Source organism: Gorilla gorilla, chromosome 9 (assembly GCF_029281585.2).
Source record: "Gorilla gorilla gorilla isolate KB3781 chromosome 9, NHGRI_mGorGor1-v2.1_pri, whole genome shotgun sequence".
In the NCBI taxonomy this organism is placed as follows: domain Eukaryota; kingdom Metazoa; phylum Chordata; class Mammalia; order Primates; family Hominidae; genus Gorilla; species Gorilla gorilla.
In genome coordinates, this window is record NC_073233.2 from 108,232,012 (window position 1) to 108,254,653 (window position 22,642).

The following is a 22,642-nucleotide window of genomic DNA, read 5'->3' on the forward strand; positions in this document are numbered from 1 at the left end:
CCTCATCCTGCTTAAAAGCATTCCACATGTTACACTTGCACATAGGACATTTTTGGTTTTTACTAATCCTAGCTCCTTAACATGGCCAACTACAAGATCTGGCTCCATCTATGACTCCAGCATCAAGTGCACCACACACGGATCACCCTCCACATCTGCCTAACTGTACTTTCTTCAGCCCCACATCCCCCTCTTTCCAGACTGCACACAGGATGCCTCTGCCTTCCCTCTCCCTTTGCCTGCTGAACTCCCAATCATCTCTCAGCCTTCAATGTAACTGTCTCTGCCTTAGTGAAGACTTCCCTGACCAGCCCCTGCCCACTGAGTCCTATCCCTCAAGTTAGATCTGTATCAATACATAGCTTCCCATAAACCTCTGATCAAAACCCGAGTTTTACATTTGTGGGTGTGATCATTTATTCAACAGATCGTGCCCTAAGTAGACTGTAACTCCAAGAGGGCAGGGACTTCATCTATTTTGACTCACCATTGATTCTCAGTTGGCCCTAGGCACAGTGTTTGGTAAATAATACAGAGTCAAAAAATATCTTCGAATGGATAGTTGAATTAACAAGTTTTTAGAACTCAAGACCTGGTAAAATATCAAATTTCAATATGCATTTTGATTAAAAAATAAAACTGATTAATAGAAAGACAAAATTTGATTATTAATAAAACCAATTATAGAAAGACAAAACTACTCTCAAAGATGCAAAAATCAAAAAGATTTTTCTTCTACATTTAATAAAAGCAGAAAATAGAGTGGTGTCTATTAAATGCAGGGAGTACAACACTGAGTTAGCGGTGATCACTGAGTACAATTAAAGATATAGAAATAACTGAATACAAGTGCTAAGAGTTGTATTTTTAAAACCTAACAAGCAGGCCAGGCATGATAGCTCAGACCTGCAATCCCAACACTTTGGGAGGCCAAGGCAGTAGGACCGTTTAAGGCCAGGAGTCCTAGACCAGCCTAGGCAACATAGCAAGACCATGTCTCTACCAAAAAAAAAAAATTAAAAATTAGCTGGGTGTGGTGGCGCACACCTGTAGTCCTACCTACTAGGGAGGCTGAGGTGGGAGGATCACTCCAGCCTAGGAGATCCAGGCTGCAGTAAGCTCAGATCATGCCACTGCACTTCAGCCTAGGACTAATACAGGACAAATAAAATGAGACCATGTCTCAAATGAGACCGTCCCTTCTTGCAATCCTATGAAGAACTACCTGAGACTGGGTAATTGGTAAAGAAAAAAGGTTTAACTGACTTACAGTTCAACAAGCTGTACAGGAAGTCCGGCTAAGGAGGCCTCAGCAAACTTACAATAATGGCAGGAAGGCAAAGGAGAAGCAGACACATCTTACATAGCCAGAGAAGAAGGAAGAGACAGGTGGGAGGAGCCACAGACTTTTAAGCAACCACATCTCCCGAGAACTTATTCACTATCAAAAGAACAGCAAGGGGGAAATCTGTCCCCATGATCTGATCAACTCGTACTAAGCCTCACCTTCAAATTGGGGATTACAATTTGACATGATATTTGGATGGGGACATAAATCCAAACCATATCGGACCTTGCAAAAAAGAAAAAAAAAAAAAAACCTGAAGATGGCAGATAGGTGGCAGAACTAGCTTGCAGCTCCTGCTCAGATGGACAGAGCAGCATGTGAAAACTCACATGGTGAACTTTTGCTCCAAGAACTACCAAAGGAACATACCAGGAAAGCCAAGAGAATCCACAGTCCCTCTGAAGGAACTGGATCACCACTGAAAGCTCCCTGAGATGCTAAAAAACTGAGTCGGCTTGGTTTTTCAACGAGGAGGCACGCGGTCTGGGACAAGTTCTCAGTCTTGGTCACTGGCTGCCCGGAAATAAACTCAGTGCTATTGGAGGGGGGCATGGTGGGAGTGAGACCAGGCTTTAGGACTGCAGGCTGTGTAAGAGCAGGTTGAGGCTTGTTACTGCTGGGTTTTCCCTACTTCCCTGGTGACCTGTATGACTCAGCAGAGGCAGCTATAATCCCCTTGGGAATATAACTCCACTGGACTGGGAACCACACCCCCATTATGCACAGCAGCCACAGCAAGCCCCACTCAAAGAGAGGCTGAGCTCAGAAATGGCTATCCCTGCCCCTACCTGGTAGTCTTTTTCTACCCACTCTGGTAGCCAAAGACAAAGGTCTTAATTTCTTGAAAACTCTAAGGCCCCGGCCACTGCCTGAGAAACCTGAATACTTAAACAGCTGTGCTTAGGGCAAGTTTGCATCCTCCCTATAGGACTGCAGCTGATGTGCTCTTGAAAGTGCCACCACTTGGCTGGAGGCCAACTAACCCAAAAACTGCACACTAAACAAAAACACAACCAAGGACCTTCACAGAGTCCACTTCACTCCCCAACTAACACCACTGGAGCAGGTGCTGATATCCAGGCTGCAAGACCTGAAGATGACTCACATCACAGGACTCTTTGCAGACAGCCTCCAATACCAGCCAGAATGCCAGTAGCCCTGCTGGGTGGCTGGACCCAGAAGAGCAAAAACAATAACTATGGTTCAGTTCTCAGGAACCCCTATTGCTAGGGAAAGGGAGAGAACACCACATCAAGGGAGCACCCCGTAGGACAAAAGAATCTGAATAGCAACCCTTTAATCCCAGATCTTCCCTCTAACATAGTCTACCCAAATGAGAAAGACCCAGAAAAAACAATTCTGGTAATATGACAAAACAAGGTTCTTTAACACCCCCAAAAGATCATACCAGCTCACCAGCAATGGATCCAAACCAAGATGAAATCTCTGAATTGCCAGAAAAGGAACTCAGAAGGTCAATTACTAAGACAATCAAGGAGCCACCAGAGAAAGGTGAAGGCCAACTTAAAGTATTCAAAAACATGATACAGAATGTGAAGGAGAAATTCTTCAGTGAAATACACAGCACAAATTTAAAAAAATCACAACTTCTGGAAATCAAGGACACACTTAGAAAAATGCAAAATGCACTGGAAAGTCTCAGCAATAGAATCAAAAAGCAGAGGAAAGAACTCTGGAGCTCAAAGACAAGGCTTTTGAATTAACTCAATCCATCAAAGACAAATAGAAAGGAATTTTTAAAAAGAACAAAGCCTTCAAGAAGTTTGGGACTATGTTAAATGGCTAAACCTAAGAATACTTGATGTTCCTGAAGAAGAAGAGAAATCTAAAAGTTTTGAAAACATATTTGAGGGAATAATTAAAGATAACTTCCCCAGCATTCCTAGAACTCTAGACATCCAAATGTAAGAAACTCAAAGAACACATGGGAAATTCATCACAAAAAGATCATCACCTAGGCACATAGTCATCATGTTATCTAAAGTCAAGACGAAGGAAAGAATTTTAAGAGCTGTGAGGCAAAAGCATCAGGTAACCTATGAAGGAAAAACCTATCAGAGCAACAGCAAATTTATCAGCAGAAACCTTACAAGCTAGAAGGAATTGGAGTCCTATTTTTAGCCTCCTTAAACAAAACAATTATCCCCCAAGAATTTCATATCCAGTGAAACTAAGCTTCATAAACAAAGGAAAGATACAGTCTTTTCCAGACAAACAAATGCTGAGAGAATTCACCACTACCAAGCCAGCACTACAAGAACTGCTCAAAGGAGCTCTAAATCTTGAAACAAATTTTCAAAACACACCAAAATAGAACCTCCTCAAAGCATAAATCTCACAGGACCTGTAAAACAATAACACAATGGAAACAAAAAAACAAGGTATTCAGGCAACAAATAGCATGATGAATAGAACAGTACCTCATATCTCAATAATAACATTGAATGTAAATGGCCTAAATGCTCCAGCTAAAATATACAGAATGGCAGAATAGATAAAAATTCACCAACTAAGTTTCTGCTGTCCTCAGGAGACTTGCCTAACACATGAGGACTCATATAAACTTAAGGTAAAAAGGTGGAAAAAGATATTCAATGCAAATGGATATCAAAAGTGAGCGGGAGTAGATATTCTTATATCAGACAAAACAAACTTTAAAGCAACAGCAGTTTAAAAAGACAAAGAGGGATATTATATAATGATAAAAGGACTAGTCCAACAGGAAAATATCACAGTTCTAAATATATATGCACCTAAAATTGGAGCTCCCAAGTTTATAAAACAATTACTACTAGACCTAAGGAATGAGATACACGACAACACAATAATAGTAGGAGACTTTAATACTCCACTGACAGCACTAGATAGGTCATCAAGACAGAAAGTCAACAAAGAAACAATGGACTTAAACTATAACCTAGAACAAATGGACCTAACAGATATCTACAGAGCATTCTACCCAACAACTGCAGAATGTACATTCTGTTCATCAGCACATAGAACATCCTCCAAGATAGACTATATGATAGGCCACAAAACAAGTCTCAGTAAATTTAAGAAAATCAAAATTATGTCAATTAGTCTCTCAGACCACAGTGGAATAAAACTGGAGATGAGTTCAAAAAGGAATCCTCAAAACCATGCAAATACATGGAAATAAAAAAACCTGCTCCTGAATGATTGCTGGCTCAACAACGAAATCAAGATGGAAATTTAAAAATTCTTTGAACTAAATGATAGTAGTGACACAACCTATCAAAACCTCTGAGATACAGAAAAAGCTAAGAGATAAGAAGGAAGTTCATAGTATTAAATGACTAGATTAAAAAGTCTGAAAGAGCACAAATAGACAATCTTAGGTCACACTTCAGAGAACTGAAGAAACAAAAACAATCCAAACCCACATCCAGCAGAAGAAAAGAAATAACAAAGAGGAGAACTAAATAAAATTGAAACAAAAAAAGAAAAATACAAAAGATAAATGAAACAAAGTGCTGGTTCTTTGAAATATAAGTAAAATCGATAGACCATCAGCATGATTAAACAAGAAAAGAAGAGAGAAGATCCAAATAAGTTCAATTATAGAAACAAAACAGGAGATATTACAACTGATACCACAGAAATACAAAAGACCATTCAAGGCTATGATGAACACCTTTACATGCATAAACTAGAAAATCTAGAGGAGAGGGATAAATTCCTGGAAATATGCAACCCTCCTAGAGTAAACCAAGAAATATACAACGTCTGAACAGACCAATAATGAGCAGCGAGATTAAAATGGTTATTTAAAAATTGCCAACAAAAAAAAGTTGAGGATCACATGGATTCACAGCTGAATTCTATCAGACATTCAAAGAAGAATTGGTACCAATTCTACTGACACTACTCAAAAAGATAGTGAAAGAGGGAATCCTCCCTAAATCCTTCAATGAAGCCAGTATCACCCTAATACCAAAACCAGGAAATTACATAACAAAAATAGAAAACTACAGATCAATATCCCTGATCATCATAGATGCAAAAATCCTTATGTCAAAAAGATAATCCACCATGATCAACTGGGTTTCATGCCAGGGATGCAGGGATGGTTTAACACGTAAGTCAATAAATGTGATACACCACATAAGCAGAATTAAAAATCACATGATCATCTCAATAGACACAGAAAAAGCATTTGACAAAATCCAGCATCTCTTTATGATTAAAATCCTCAACAAAATTGGCATACAAGGGACATACTTTAAGGTAATAAAACCTGTCTATGACAAACCCACAGCCAATATTATAAATGGGGAAAACTCGAAACCATTTCCCCTGAGAACTAGAACAAGGCAAGGATGCCCACTCTCACCACTTCTATTCAGCATAGTACTGGAAGTCCTACCCAGAGCAATCAGACAACAGAAAGAAGTAAAGGGCATCCAAATTGGTAAGGAGGAAGTCAAACTGTCACTGTTTGCTGATGATATGATTGTATACATGAAGACAAAAAAGCTCCTAGAACTGATACATGAATTCATCAAAGTTTCAGGATACAAAATTAATATACAAAAGTCAGTAGCTCTGCTATATGCCAACAGCAGCCAAGCTGAGAATCAAATCAAGAACTCAACGCCTTTTACAATAGCTGAAAAAAATAAAAATAAAATACTTAGGAATATATCTAACCATCGATGTGGAAGACCTCTACTACAAAACACTGCTGAAAGAAATCATAGACAACACAAATTGAAACACATCATGTTCATGGATGGGTAGAATCAATATTGTCAAAATGACCATACTGCCAAAAGCAATCTAGCAATTCAATGCAATTTTCATCAAAATACCACCATCATTCTTCACTGAATTAGAAAAAAAAAAACACCTAAAATCCACATGGAACCGAAAAAGAGCCCACGTAGCCAAAGCAAGACTAAGCAACAAGAACAAATCTGGAGGCATCACATTTGCCTGACTTCAAACTATTCTATAAGGCCATCGTCACCAAAACAGCATGGTACTGATATAAAAATAGGCACATAGCCCATTGGAACAGAATAGAGAACCCAGAAATAAAACCAAATACTTACAGCCAACTGATCTTTGACAAATCAAACAAAAACATAAAGTGGGAAAGGACACCCATTTCAACAAATGGTGCTGGGATAATTGGCTAGCCACATGTTGAAAATGAAACTGGATCCTCATCTCTCACCTTATACAAAAATCAACTCAAGATGGATCAAAGACTTAAATCTAAGACCTGAAACCATAAAGATTCTAGACTATCACCTCAGAAAAACCCTTCTACACATCAGCTTAGGCAAATACTTCATGACCAAGAAACCGAAAGCAAATGCAACAAAAACAAAGATAAATAGATGTGACTTAATTAAACTAAAAAGCTTCTGCACAGTGATAGAAATAATCAGCAGAGTTAACAGACAACCCACAGAGTGGGAGAGAATCTTCACAGTCTATACATCCAACAAAGGACTAATACCAGAATGTACAAAGAACTCAAGTCAGCAAGAAAAAAATAAACGATCCCATCAAAAAGTGGGCAAAGAACATGAATAAACAATTCTCAAAAGAAGATATGCAAACTGCCAACAAACATATGGAAAAATGCTCAACATCACTAATGATCAGGGAAATACAAATCAAAACCACAATGAGATACCACCTCACTCCTGCAACAATGACCATAACGAAAAAATCAAAAAATAATAGATGTTGGCATGGATGTGGTGAAAAAGTTACACTTTTACACTGTTGGTGGGAATGTAAACTAGTACAACCACTATGGAAAACAGTGTGGAGATTCCTTAAAGGACTAAAAGTAGATCTACCATTTGATCCAGCTATCCCACTACTAGGTATCTACCCAGAGGAAAAGAAGTCGTTATACGCAAAAGATACTTGCACACACGTTTATAGCAGCACAATTTGAGATTGCAAAAATATGGAACGAGCCCAAATGTTCATCAATCAATGAGTGGATAAAGAAAATGTGGTATATACACCATGGAATCCTGCTCAGCCATATAAAAAAAAGAATGAAATAATGGCTTCACAGCAACCTGGGTGGAAATGGAGACTATTATTCTAAGCGAAGTAACTCAGGAATGGAAAACCAAACATTGTATGTTCTCACTCATATATGAACTAAGCTATGAGGATGCAAAGTTATAAGAATGATACATTAGACTTTGGGGATTCAGGGGGAATAGTAATGGGTGGCAAGGGATAAAAGTTCTCGCATTGGGTACAGTATACACTGCTTGGGTGACAGGTGCACCAAAATCTCAGAAATCACCACTAAAGAACCTATCTGTATAATCAAACAGCACTGGTTCCCCAAAAACCTGTTGAAATAAAAAAAATGGAAAACTAAAAATTAGACAATTTTTTTTTAAAACTTGATAAGTGAAAAAAAAAAAGGTTGATAAGATGATGTGTTGTTGTACATTCATCCATTATAGCAAATGTTCTATTCTGGTGAAGGATTTTGATAACATGGGAGGCTGCGCATGTGTAGTGGGCAGGGAGATTCGGGAGATCTCTGTACCTTCCTTTCAATTTCGCTGTGACTCTAAAATGGCTCCAAAAAAAATTTTAACAAGTGTGAAAAATTGGACAAGCAAAGACAAAATATTAGGAAGAACTACTCAATGGTTTTATATGACTGAATGAAAACGTAAAACTAGGGGAAAGTTCACAACTCACCCAGTAATCAACAGCTGCATATGGCAGAACTCATGAGTTTTAGATTTTATAACTTCATGTAAGGAAACTGCATTGTGCGTGACATGAATATCATAGAATCGTCACACCAGAAAATCAAATACACTACCTGCACAGTTAAAATAATCATTATCTTGGAGAATCAGCTTCGGAAAAAATAGAGTGTCTACTAAGAAGAACCATCCTTGGTCAGGCACGGTGGCTCACGCCTGTCCAGCACTTTGGGAAGCCGAGGCAGGTGGATCACTTGAGGTCAGGAGTTTAAGACCATCCCGGCCAACATGGTGAAACCTCGTCTCTACTAAAAATACAAAAATTAGCCAGGCGTGGTGGCAGGCACCTGTAATCCCAGCTACTTGGGAGGCTGAAGCAGGAGAATCGCTTGAACCCAGGAGCTGGAGGTTGCAGTGAGCTGAGATTATGCCATTACATTCCAGCCTGGGCAATAGCGTGAGACTCCATCTCAAAAAAGAAAAAAGCCATTCTCTTTATTTAGGTTTGTCTCTATACTCTCCTACAGGTATTATATGAGTCAGAATTCATACTTCCTGTCTGCCACTAATATTAAGTACATTATAATTTTAAATAAAAATAATATTTGAGAGACAAAAATCAGAAAACCAAAATAATATGAAGGATTAAAAAACATATACTTACAAATAATAAAAATCAGAAATATTAAAATATCAAGATACAATGGCTCAAGCAGTTGAACAGCAGGGGAGCTCTCTAAAAATCATTCACAAACCTAAGAGAAGTACTATTTTCTCTGTTATATAAATAAAGATGCAGAGATTCACTGGTGAACTACCTTGTCCCATTATATGTGGCTTACAAATACCAAAAGTAAAATTCACATATAGACCTTCTGGCTTTACAACTTTGGAACCCATAATCTTCTTTCTGGGGTCTATTCTGGGAAATTAATCTAATATGTGGAAAACAGGGTATATGAAGATTTCCATGGCAGCATTTTAATTAAAGGAGCAATATGAATATTTCCACGGCAGCATTTTAATTAAAAGAGCAATAATTAGAAGCTATCCAAATGTTTTACAGTAGGACCATGGTTAAATAATATGTGGTACATAGGCATATGATACATATTATTTTTAAAATAAGAAAATATTTCTATATAAGAGAATGAAAGCAGGACATAAAAAGTATAATTATTTTAAATACATAAAATAGGAAGTGATACACAAAGAAAATAATTGTATGAAGGTATTAAAATGATAAGCTGTCTGTGCTCTAATTTTAATTATTGATATCTTTTTAATGACTTTAATTTGGTTTCAAGTGATTTTACATAGAGAGTTCAAAGTTCATGAGCTGTTGAAATCTACGTCTGAGGAAACAAACTAAATAAAGAGAAGTTTCAACCTTAGAAAGTGCATGTGACTTGTGAATATTGTGTAACCTCCATTCCAGCTTAAGAATCACTAAAGGAGAGAAAAGTAGCTAGAGTGGTACGGCAGCCTCCAGATTCTGAGGTGTTCTGCGACTTCCCCAGACCCTAACCTTCCCGGCCTCTTCCCCAGAGAATCACAATCTAGATGTGGAACAGTGGATTTGAAAGCTATAGCAGCAACTCATAGGGCAGCTGGTGAACACACGCAGTCCCCGGTAGGCTTTGGATCGCGGGCACCTTCTTAGGCAGAAAAGAAATCAAGAGCCAGAGCACAGCACATTGAACCCCACACTATATCTCAGCTGCTTTCTGCCACTTTGATTGATGAAGTGTTCAAAATTGGCAATGCTGAGATTTCACAAATCACTCTTGTAGGGATCATCAGACACGCAGAGAAGACTTCAACCAACATTGTTTACAAACTAGATGACATGACAGCTGCACCAATGAATGTTTACTAGTGGGTTGACACAGATGACACCAGCAGTGAAAACACTGTAGTTCCTCCAGAAACATATGTGAAAGTGGCAGGCCACCTGAGATCTTTTCAGAACAAAAAGAGCCTGGTAGCCTTTATAAATCATGCTCCTGGAGGATATGAATGAGTTCACCATACATATTCTGGAAGTGATCGATGCACACATGATCACAAAGCAAACAGCCAGCCCTCAGCAGAGAGAGCACCTATCAGCAATCCAGGGAAGAGTGAAGCAGCGTACTTTCGTGGGAATAGCTTCATGCCAGCAAGTGGCCTCCCTGTGGCCCAAAATCAGGTGTTCAATGTGATTAAGTCTTGCCCAAGACCTGAGGGACTGAACTTTCAGGATCTCAAGATCTAGCTCAAACGCATGTCTGTATCCCCAGTCAAGCAAGCTGTGGATTTTCTGAGCAATGAGGGGCATGTCTATTCTACTGTGGAGGATGATCATTTTAAATCCACAGATGCGGAATAACTGGAACTAATTGGGTACCTGAGATTTTTTACAGCTGGACCTAGCTTCACAATCTGTTTTCTCCAGCTGTGCATATGTTTAGCCAGGTGGCTTCGAGAAGTCAGTTTCATCTATAAAAGGTCTCCACCGACATCCTTTTGAAACTTACTGCTCTTCTGTTTTGTTTGAAGCTCAGAGGGAGATGGGCAATTGACAGGGATACAATCCCAGGTGGAATTTCTTCAGGAAGTTACAAATAAGCTTGTTTCATACTAACATAATGCAAATAACTCTTTTATAAATGAAAATATGCTCACGCTCTCCACAACAGGGAGAACCAAAGGAAGTCCCATAAGTCAATTTGTCCCAGTCATGGTGAAAGCTTGCCCCTTCTCTAGGGAACTACATCAGAAAGTTACCTACCAATAACACTCTCCATATAAAATATCAGAAGAAATGAAGAGGCTAAAGTAATTTAACATTTATAAAAACATACAAAAGACGAGGAAGAAAATGTGGCTAATTACTGTGGTCCTCACTTCATAAAGGTGTAGTTGCAATTTGTAACTTCCTTCTTCCTCCTTCCATTTCTTGTTCCTTTTGCTTTCAGCCAGCACTGAGGTTGGTTAAGGTTCTTAATACGTCATGGTAGTTAAAATGTTCATTCTTGAGATCAGAGCCTATAATGGCTTCCTATGGTCACCACTGGAAGAGGCAATCCTAGACATGTTCCAGAATGTCTCCAAATTCCAATTAAACTTCTCACTGGCCACAGAGTATAGCAGCACCCTTAGCACCCTTAGCTGAAAGAGAATCTGGAAAATATGTTTGGCTTTCTAGACTCCACAGTACGCAAAACATGAAGGAGGATGAAATGGCTGCAGTAATCTACTATTTTCACCACAGTAATTAAGTTGGGGGAAAAAAAAGAATTACTCTCTTATGACCTTCGCCACAGTAATGCAGGATTTTTCTCGGCCCCTTCATCAGACTTGTGACAGGAGTGGCCCCATTTACTCGGCCTGCCGCATTCAAGCCTTTGTGGGAGGCAGCACATGAACAAGCTCCATGTGGGGCCCACAGCCAGAACAGGCACATGTGGGTAAATGTAGGATCCTGCCAGCCAGTTCAGCTGCTGGCAGGAAAAATCTCCATGTGGGGCCCATGGCAGTGCCCAGGTGGTGCTATGTGCCTGTGACCCCTAAGCCCCAGAGGGAATGTTAACAGTGCTCTCTTAGCTCTGCTGTCCCCGGACAGCTGTGTGATAGCAGCTCAGCTGACAGAAGCAAGCTCTGTGTGGGGCCTGCACTGGTTCCCAGGTGAGAGTGTCTGTAACCCTGAAACCCCAGAGGGAGTGTTACAGTGCTCTCTTACCTCCACCGTCCATGGATGGCTGTGTGTTAGCAGCTCAACTGACAGGAGCAAGCTCTGTGCAGGGCCTGCGGCAGTGCCCAGGTCAGGGTGCCTGTGACCCTGAAACCCCAGAGGGAGGGTTACAGCATTCTCTTAGTTCTGCCATCCGTGGACAGCTGTGTGTTAGCAGCTCAGTTGACCCCTTGCCTCATCACATGGGGCAACTACCCTCCACTGGCAAGGGCAAAGGGCTGGTGTGACAGACTTTCTGGGTACCTGCACTCGGTGGGTCCCGAGCTCTTGTCAGGTATCCAAGAAGAATGAGGTCACATGGATGAACTGAATGATGGGGAAGGTGGCAAATTTTACTGAGCAATGAAAATGGCTCTCAGTGGAGAAGGGAGCTGGAAAGGGGATGGGAAGGGCAGGTTGCCTTCCCTAAAGTTAGGCTGTCTCTCCTCTGAAGTGCAGCCCTCTCTCATCGCTTCTGACTGATAGTGGGATGTTTCTATATACAGGACAGTGGGGGTGGGCCATATGTAGTTTTGGAAAAGGCAAGATTCAATTGGTAAAAAGGCATTATTCAGAAAGAACAAATAAGGAGAGAATGGGCAAAAAAGGAATAGAAGTACTCACTTCAAGCCATGGGTTTCAGGCTTCTCAGCTTGAAGGTGCAGTTTCACTGGGGACCCATTTCTGTCTGCCTAGAATTTCTCTGCCTCCTTCCTCTATCGGCAGTAAGGAAGTAGATGGGAGAAAGCTACTCTTTGTTGCACTGATATGTAGTTAAGTTCTAGTGCCTAAACAGAGTAAAGCTTTAGTTTAATTGTGGGACAGTCATTGATCTCACAAAGGGATGGAGTTTGCTGAAGCCAGTTACCATAAGCTCCTAATGAGGAAAGATGATCTCAATGCATAAAAAGGGCTTTGACAGAAAGCTGTTCCTTTCTGCCTCCCTCCACCCTCCCTACTCCCAGATCCTGACAGTGCTGTTTCTCTACATTCAAACCATTCCAGAGTATCCAGTGTTCTACCACCTCTTCTCCATTAAACTGATACAGCTCGTGTGATTCATCTTTATGTGAAGCTCAAGAGGAAATACTCAGATGCCACATACTCAGATAATTCATTTGAAGTTTCATGGTTTTGAATGGTAAATTGTTCTGATGACCTATGACAAGAAAAGCACTCCAATTTCTTTGAATGATTCTTCTTTAATGTCAGGATGCATTTTCACTCCTTCAGGCCACCAGGCTACAAAGTAGCAGGTTTTGTTGTTTTGCTGAGTACTGCTGTAGTGCTGCAATTTACACAGATGCAAAGCAGACAGTGATTAGGTATGTATTTTGGCCTTATTAGTAAGACCGGTTAATTGGGTGATATAGGAGTGATTTCTTCCTATGGATGGACTCCAGCAACATCCAAAAAAGAGAAAAAGTTCAAGCAGCCACAAGCACAGAGGAAGCTTTAAAATTAACCTGCCATGTGATAATTTGTTGACAGGTTGGTTACTGGAAAGACATGGAACAGGAAGATACAGCAGAAACAGTCAAAACTAGAGGGAATGAGTCTTTCGTCATCCTAACAGGATTAGAAGGAAATACGTTATATCACTTCACAGTGAGGGCTTACAATGGAGCTGGATATGGGCCACCTAGCAGTGAAGTGAGTGCAACCACCAAGAAACCCCGTAAGTGACCTAGGCTTTTTGTTTGTTTCAGACAAAGGGGAAACATCTTATAACATTTCTCAAAGCCATGTGAGGTGCATAATAAGCAGAGTCAAAGGGGAGTTTTGATTCATAGTCTTGCTTCAGTGCTTAGATCTGAATCCTCAAACTAGCTCAGAAAACTTTGCATTCAGAGTAGACAAAGGTTATCTTCCTGTGAAACAAGGCTAAGAGATTTTGACACAGAAGGGAGATAAAAGAATTCAAGTTCAAAAGCTCACTAGAGTAGCTATTGAAATGACACTCCTGGAGCAAAACCCTCCTTATCTGACTCCAGCTGGAAGGAAGCCTAGATTGCCAGCCAACTACTAAGCAGGAGAAAAGATTGAGATACTCACAAAGAATTAAATGAAGAAATGTATTTAAGAATCCTTGTCAGTTCACTTTCACTTTTTATTTTGCAGCCCCTAGTCAAGCACCTAGCAACCTCAGGTGGGAGCAGCAAGGCTCTCAGGTTTCTCTGGGCTGGGAACCCGTCATACCATTAGCCAACGAATCTGAAGTTGTGGGTTACAAGGTCAGTATTTCTTCACTCCTTTGCATAGATACTCATCTCCGAAATTGTTATTATGAAGATGGAAAATTAATAAGGCATAAAAAGACCCATTAACCAACCTATTTTTTCTCAATCATTTTCTATCTGTGTCTTAGAAAGATAGCCCTCCTATAGATAGGGAAGCCAAGGCAGTCAAAATTAGTTTCAACTGCACAAGGCACAGAAAGGGAAGGAGTAGGAAAAGTAGTGACAATCTGAATGTAGTGTGAAGATGACTCTGTGAAGCATGATATTAGGACCAGCAGAATTTAGGCAGAGAATTCTGGCATATTCCTCCAGGAGACTAACTTTGCTGGCAGCTGACAAATATGGGACCATTTCGTTTTAGTGGAAAGTCTTTCTATTAGCAAGGAAACAGAAGAACAAAAAAAATGTAAGGGCTAGAACACTAGAAAGAAAACAAAAAATCCAGGGAGAGACACAGCAAGCTCCAAAACAGAGCCAACATTCACATACAGTCATTCTGTTCTGTGACAGTAAGATCTGGAAATTTGATAACATGTGCAGTTTGTTTTTGAAAAATAACTTTGTTATCTGATTTTTAAATATATGTGATCTGTGTATTGAATTGGCTTAATTTCAAATTCTTGTTCTATAATGTCAGATTCTGTTTGTTAAATTAAACTTCACACAGAATCATTAGTTGAATATTCACAATATTTTTAATATAATAAAATATATTAAGTATAATATTTTAAAATATTTCAGTGATAATATTTCGACTGAAAGCTATCATTATAGGTGGGTTTTCAACTATCAGAGATGGTAACACAGTACTCAATACATAAAATGCTAAAATTTAAGGAGCTAAAAACTGAAGAAGTTATAAATGGAATATTTTAATTTCCATTAATATTATATTACACAAACTAGCATTTGTTACCTACTGTAATTAGGATAGATCACAGACACACACACACACACACACACACACACACACACACACACAAATCCATCAGTAATGCTCGGGAATATTGAATTTGATCTTTTGCAGGGAGTGCAGATGGGTCATTTTCTATACCATTCCCTTACTCCTCTTTCCATACCCTTCCCCAAAAGACCATATCCTCACAACTTCTCCTCTTAGGGAAATATACTGTTTAATGCTTAGGGATAGCAGGCGAGAAATATGATAGACCATTCAGGAACCAATCTAATATCATTAGAACTATGATGAACAATATCCCAAACTGGAGAGGCAAAGTAGAATGCAAGAGAAAACCAGATAAACGTGTATGGTCAAGTGGAAGGCTCATATGGTTTAGGTACCTTTCAAGTGAGAATAGAGAAATACTATATAACTAGAAAAATACTCCATTGAGCTTGGGTGTAGGGATCTCAGGCTAGGTGCCACTACTCTTTGTTCACATTTGACACCTCTTTCCCAGTCATTGTTCTTACTTTTTATATATGATTGTCTCCCCAAACAGACTGAAGTCCTCAAAGGCAAGGACTTTATCTTACTTATTTCTTGTTCCTAATGTTTCTAGAATGGATGACTAACGTTGGCCCAGATAGAAATGTCTTATGCAGTTATTTATATATGTGTATTATCAAATATGTGTTTTTTTCTAGCATAACCTTGCCATTTGTTGTTGCTTAGAGGAAAAAATATCACTGGCCACTGATTCAGACAGATTTTAGTTCAAATCCTCATTGAGTAATTTAAGTAAGTTGTTTAAACTTTCTCAGTTTTATTTTCTTAACTTCACAAATGGCAGAAATAGCAATAATAATACATATTATACAGGATTTTCTAAAGAATAATTTGTATAAAATGCTTGGCATATAAAATGTTCTCATTAAAAAGCAGATACCATTTCTTAGTGTTGTTGGAGGAGCATGTCTCATTAGGTAAAATTTTTAAAATTTTAACAAAGAAACTGATCGTTAAAAGTTGCCTGCCGGTTCCCTCTTAATAAAGATAACACAAGTCATGTTGGAATACCTTGTTGCTGAGGGAAGAATCACTAGCATAGTCCATTTTAGTTGTATAAATTAATGACAAGTAGGCACACATTGCAAAAGATATTTTTTTCCTTTTATTTTCTTGAAATGGTTACACTTCCTTATATCCCTGAGAAGGAAGAATTGATTCGTATAAAAGGAGTCTGCTGATAACAAATGGAGTGAGACCTCAAAACCTTCTCCTTTGCAACTAAACCTTATCGGAACCTTTCTGATGAGTGGGATGATCCCCACTGAGAGAACTGCTGACAGGAAAGGCTTCCTGAGGGAAAGGGGACTTCAGACTGGACTGGGCTTAACCCAGAGTTTGGATTCTCCTCAGAAGGCGGGTTTTCACAGGGCAGCCAAGGATGAAAGCTCCTCCTGACACAATGGGACAGGAATATATATTTAGAAATAATAGCTGAGAATATAAACTAAAGAGCTATAACCCAGAGAACACAAGCTTGGAGCCCGTCTTCTGAGTACAACGTTGAAGACAGCTACTGAACCCTTGGCAAGGATCCCCACACAGCAGTGAAAGAAATGTACCATCTGAAGGTGCACACTAATATAGAATGACCAGGGCTGGGCATGATACTCAGAAGTAGAATCCTTTTGATTCCTACTACATCCCAAAAATTACTGCCAACCAAGAGTGGCACCACTATAATAGCAGGCCACCTCTTAAGCACAATGTGTGTCACTTACAAAAATTAATAAAATAGGGACACAGGACACTAATCATTTCTCTTCCCACAAGGTAGTTTGAGGCAGGCTTGACCCATTAAAACTGAACTTGCCCCTAGGATTCTTGGAACATTTGAAGCAGAAGACTTCTTGCTCATCGGGGAAAGGGAGAGTTTCCATACTTAACTGGAATATTAAAAAGGGAGGTCACTTAATTTTCACTCTTTGTCTTTGCAAACTACTTCATTTTGCAAGCAGAAAGGATCACTGGAAATGCATATTGTGTGGAGGTTTGAGGCTGAGAACTTGGGATTAATGCCTGAGGCTTAAAATGCAGGGAATATATATTCCACCTTTTACATTAAGTCCAGTTTAAGATTGAAGAATTCAGAAAAGTATTTATCTGGGAGACTTCTAGGTTGTGAAAGTTATTGAAACATAATAAATGCAGAGGAAAAAGTAGATATTTTCCCCATATATTCAGCGCATAAATAATGTAATAAATGATTCTTCTGTATAGTTAAGCTGCTATATACAGGATAGACATTCCGAAAAAGTGCACTAGAAACTGGATCTCATAAAGATAGAGACTGGTGGTTATCAGAGGCCAGGAAGGGGAAAGGAGAGTGAGGAACAAAGAGAGCTTAATCCATGGGTACAAATACACTATAAGACAGAAGAAATAAGATCTGGTGTTTGATAGATCAGAAGGGTGACTACAGTTAATAATCTATTGTACACTTCAAAATAGCTAGATGAGAATAATTTGAGTGTTCTTAGCATAAACACTGATAAATATTTAAGGTAATGGATAACCCAATTACCCTGATTTGATCTTTACACATCATACACATGTATCAAATTATCATATTATCCTGAAAATATATACATCTATTATGTATCAATAAAAAATTTAAAAAGTAAATGATATAAAGGAATAATACAGTGCCCTTTAATCTTTAGTAGTTGAACTCCTTTCAGGCAGATAAATGTGCACTAATACCTCTAGGAATTTTAAAATTTATTTTGCCATTTTCCATGGAATATAATAAGAACACTATAAAAATATATCAGTACATTATAAAATTTTAAAGCTTATATTAATAAAGTAATTGTAATCTTGAAAAGTAAACTATAGAAATAGCACAAGATGAAACAGCAGAATTTGACATTTGAGCTCCCCATTGTCCAAGAAAGCATTGTCTTAGTCCTTTTGTGCTGTTATAACAGATATCTGAGACTGGGTTATTTATAAAAATCAAAAATTTACTTCTCTCAGTTGTGAAGGCTGAGATGCCCAAGATCAAGGCTCCAGCAAATTCTGTGTCTGATGAGGGTCCACTTTTGGTTTCCACAATGGTGACTTGAAAGCAGTATCCTCAAGAGGGGAGGAACACCGTGTCCTCACTTGGCAGAAGGCGGAAGTGCAAAAGGGCCAACAACCACGAGAAGCCTCTTTTATAAGGGCATTGATCATACTCATGAAAGGAGAAGTCCTTGTGATACAATCACCTGTTAAGGGCCCCACCTCTTAATACTATCACACTGGCAACACCTGAATTTTGCAGGGGACACATTAAAACCATAGCAGCATAGATCTTACTTTCTTACTCGATTTCAGACATTGAGGTGTCAGCAACATATATAACTAGCAGATATTACTAGAGAAAGATGATAACAGAAATTTTGCTAACAGATATTAAGAGAAAAAAAAGAGGTCTCCCTATCACAAAATCTTGTCAGGGCCTTCAAAAGTGGCCAAGAATATCATGAAAGATAGATGGAATTGAACCACATATAATTGCACAATAAGGTAACACGTTAAAATTGAATTCATTTAGGTAAACATTAAGCAGTACCTAGCGGTGAAACTTTCCACTGATTTATTTTTGAGATTGTCTATGAGATGCTGGGCTTCTTGGAATTTTGTTTAAGAAATCCAGATTTAATAGTAATAATTTCAAGATATCATAGTTTTCACTAACAAGTAAAGACTAAAAGCATAGAGAACCAGCAAGATGTTGGAAAGGATTGTCTGTTATACCAAATAATAATACAAATAATTTCCACTCAAAATAACTTTCCATTTGAGAAGTTGAATCCAATTTGGTAATTTATTTAGCATATTTATGACTTTTCTTCAAGTCAATAAACATGTGCCACTTTATTTTGTTGTATTTACATTCCCCAATTCAGAATCAACTGCCTATTTTATTAATACATTATTTATAAATGATTGGGAAAATGAAACAAAAACTTCAAATCAAAGTTTTCTTACCTTGACTTATTTTTTCAAATAAATGTTTTTAAACAAATAAAATTTTATTTTTACAACTCCTATAATTTGGGGTCTCTATCTAGAATCCTTACTAATTATAGCACATAAGACTCACCATTACTGGTGTTACTAAAGAAATGCCAAAAAAGCTTATTGACTAAAGTATATTCAGCCGTAATTTTTAATGATCTCGAAAATGGAAAATATTTTTCTTTACACCATGAAAGTAATTTGCCCAGGTTATAAAGTAAAAACAATCATTTTATCTCCACCTTATTTTCTTCACACAGACTTATGCTTGAGTGAAAGGGAAAATAAAACTCAATGTTCAGGGGCTATGCTTTCACTTCAGCAAATGTCCCCTTCCCCACAAACAGAAACTGTTATCCCTTCAGAAAAGACACAAGCAGTCAGAAAGAATTCAGGACCTCAGGCTATAATCCAAGCAAAAACTATTAGTTTTCAAATCTATATCTAGAAAATAGCCTTTCCTAGATATACAACCCCTTCACCAAATATCTCCCCTCACCCACATCTACTTTCTACCTGTTTACAGAGCTAGGGCAAATAGAAGGAAATCAGGCCCAAAGTTTACTAGTTGTTATACAGTCCATCAATACCGTAGTAGTCCATTTTCACATTGCTAATAAAGTCATTCCTGAGACTGAGCAATTTGTAAAAGAAAGAGTTTTAATGGACTCACAGTTCCACATGGCTGGAGAGGCCTCACGATCACGGCGGAAGGTGAAAGGAACATCTCACATGGCAGCAGACAAGAGAAGAGAACTTGTGCAGGGAAACTCCCCTTTATAAAACCATCAGATCTCGTGAGACTTATTCACTATCATGAGAATAGCACGGGAAAGACCTGTCCCCATGATTCAGTTACCTCCCACCAGGTCCCTCCCATTACATGTGGGCATTGTGGGAACTACAATTCAAGATGAGACATGGGTGAGAACACAGCCAAACCATATCAAATACAAACAGAGGTTCTCATTTGTTTATGCAACTTAGATATCAGTTGAGATTCCAGATTCCTGAGATATATGTACACTTGGGTTGATACTGTTTTACATACCCACTAGAACTTTGAAGCCCATCCCTGTATTTCTCCAGCTTCTTGGGAACTATATAGTCTATAGCCACTCTAGCCTCTGATTTCTTTTATTTTGTAGCTCTTCCTTCATCTTATATTCACTCTAAATACGAGACTCAGCCTTCTTTTCTGTGTTTCCACAAATTAAAAAGACTCACATATAATGATTTAAGTTGGAAGATAGGTACATGAGGTTCATTATAGTATCCTCTTTACATTCATTTATGCCTGAAATTTCTCAGAATTTTTAATAATTGAAATGGAAATGGCTCATGTCACATCCAGTATATATATGAAGCTGACTTTTTGGAAATGCTGGGGAGATAGAGTTAGAAAGGAACAACATGCAAGCACACATCTGCAACGTGCCCAAAAAGAAATCTTGTTGTTAAAATTCTGTTCAGCCACCCTGCAGGCAGTGAATTCTCACTGATACTGTGTCTCCCAACTTCTATTCATCTAACTGCCATTGTCTTACTGACTCCTTCCTTCCCATCCCATTGTCACCGAGGCTTTAGATTCCTCACCCTTTTTATGAAGAGCAGTTGTACCCATCAACTCTTCCCAAGATGCTCAGCAGAGGAATAGGCCTTTCCTTTAATATGAGCCATACCTCTCAGGAGTAGTTTGGGTATAACCAGCAAAAATTTATTCTGTTATATTTTTAGCACACTCTCCTCAATATTCTACTACCATCAAACATATAGAATAGCCATTTTCAGATCATGCCTTTGAGAATAGCAATACCACATTAACTTTCTATTTAGGATCATCTCTTTAGATAACCCACTGCTCTCAGTTTTTTTTTATACCAAAATTTGAGAATAGTCTTGACAATACATTAGACAATTTTCTTTATGCATAAACATAGCTGTCATTGCAACTGTCAATCTATAAATGTCCATATTCTCTAAGAACTCTCTGGACTCCTTACTGTCAATAACTATTTTTTATATGTCTTGATAACTTCTTAACCTTCTCATAGTTCTCATTCTCATGCATCTTTTCTAAATCAGGATTTTAAAATGAGCCAACATTCTCTAAAGCACTGAAGATTAACTATTAATTTAATGTATCTTTTTACTTAGTAGATCTACATATATGTATAGCACTCCATCTCCCTGGATATATTGGCAAAAGGCCACACTTAATCTCAAAGTCGTTTTGACACCACTAACTGATTTTTTCCCCTGTCTTTACCTTTTAATCCTAAATCTCAACTGATCCACAAATTTTTCTTCAACTCTAGAACATTAGATATGCATTGCTGGATGTATTTTTCTTTGTCATAAGAACTGTAATTTATTGCACCATAATAGCACTGTCCTCTAAAATAATCACTCCCCTGCCAATCCTCACCAATTTACATACTTTCCCATTCCCATAAATTTGCTTTCTAATTACCTCACATGGATGATCAGAATTCTAATTCATCACGATGCTCCAGACAAAATCAAAAGCATACAGATATATTTGTCACATTTTAAGACAAAAGAAGCTGCTTAAGGCATCCTCCAGGAAGTGTTCCTGATTTCCCCAATCTTGACTAAGTACCCACTTTGTGCATTACTATAGCATCAAATATATTTCCCGCTGCAGTACATATCACACTTCTTTGCATTGTCTGTCTGTCTTCAATATTAGACTATAAATGCCAGGAAGACCGTAACCATGTGGTCTTATTCTCTGATGAATCTCCAGTATGTAGCACTATGCCTGGCCTGCATGAGATGTCCAATAAATGTTTGATAATGCTGTTATCACCTTGCATTTACACTGAGGCTATAGCATCCTTCACAATAAGGATTTCCATAGATACAATTGTTGCACATCATAATTAAATGGAGAATTCACTTCCCTCCCAAGAACATGAAGTAGATTTAAAATTAAATGAAAAGGAAGTGAAATGGAGGGAACATTTATTACTAGAATTCAGAGGGTTCAAATACACGCAGGCTTCAATATGTGGAAATATTGCTTCTCTAAAGTATTTTTGGATTTTTTTGTATGTAAGTTAATTCAAGCTCAAAACACATTTTCTGTAAGAAAATATATGTCAATAATTATCTAATTTCCCAACTCAGTTCATATTTTATGATGCACTTGAAATACCAACCCTTTAACAGTGAATAAACAATGATGGCAACAGAAGGAGTAGCTTTCTCTTATTAAGCTTATCATGCACCAGGTCCTGTGCTAGGTATTCTACAGGCGCTTTCTCATTTTACTCCCCTAAAACACTAAAATTGTTATTATCATCTCTATCATACAGTAGAATAAATTGAAGTTTACAAAAGTTAGTAACTTGCCCAAATTTTCCCAGCCAGGAAGGTATAGGAGATTTTGTTTTCTTTTGCTATGTTTTGTAGGACATTGTTTCATATCCAGATCTGTATGAATACAAAGCCATTTTTCTTTCCATTATACACTTATAATACCAATTATGAAAAAGCACAAAAAACAATGAATCTGAATAAAAACACATTTAAACACATCTTAACTGCCACTACTTGACTATTATACCAAAAATTTTACTTGACTATTTT

General features: G+C 38.2%; 1 protein-coding gene and 1 pseudogene across 1 annotated transcript in view; both read left to right on the top strand.

Annotated features, from left to right (window-relative positions):
• The window catches only part of CNTN5 (contactin 5), a 1,330,348-nt gene that overhangs the window by 1,298,621 nt on the left and 9,085 nt on the right, over positions 1–22,642 (top strand). The window contains exons 22-23 of the mRNA XM_019035685.4: positions 13,301–13,487; positions 13,931–14,043. Of these exons, the coding sequence (XP_018891230.3) occupies positions 13,301–13,487; positions 13,931–14,043 (300 nt within the window). The remainder of the gene's footprint in view (positions 1–13,300; positions 13,488–13,930; positions 14,044–22,642) is intronic.
• LOC109028678 (replication protein A 32 kDa subunit-like) lies at positions 9,628–10,465 on the top strand (annotated as a pseudogene).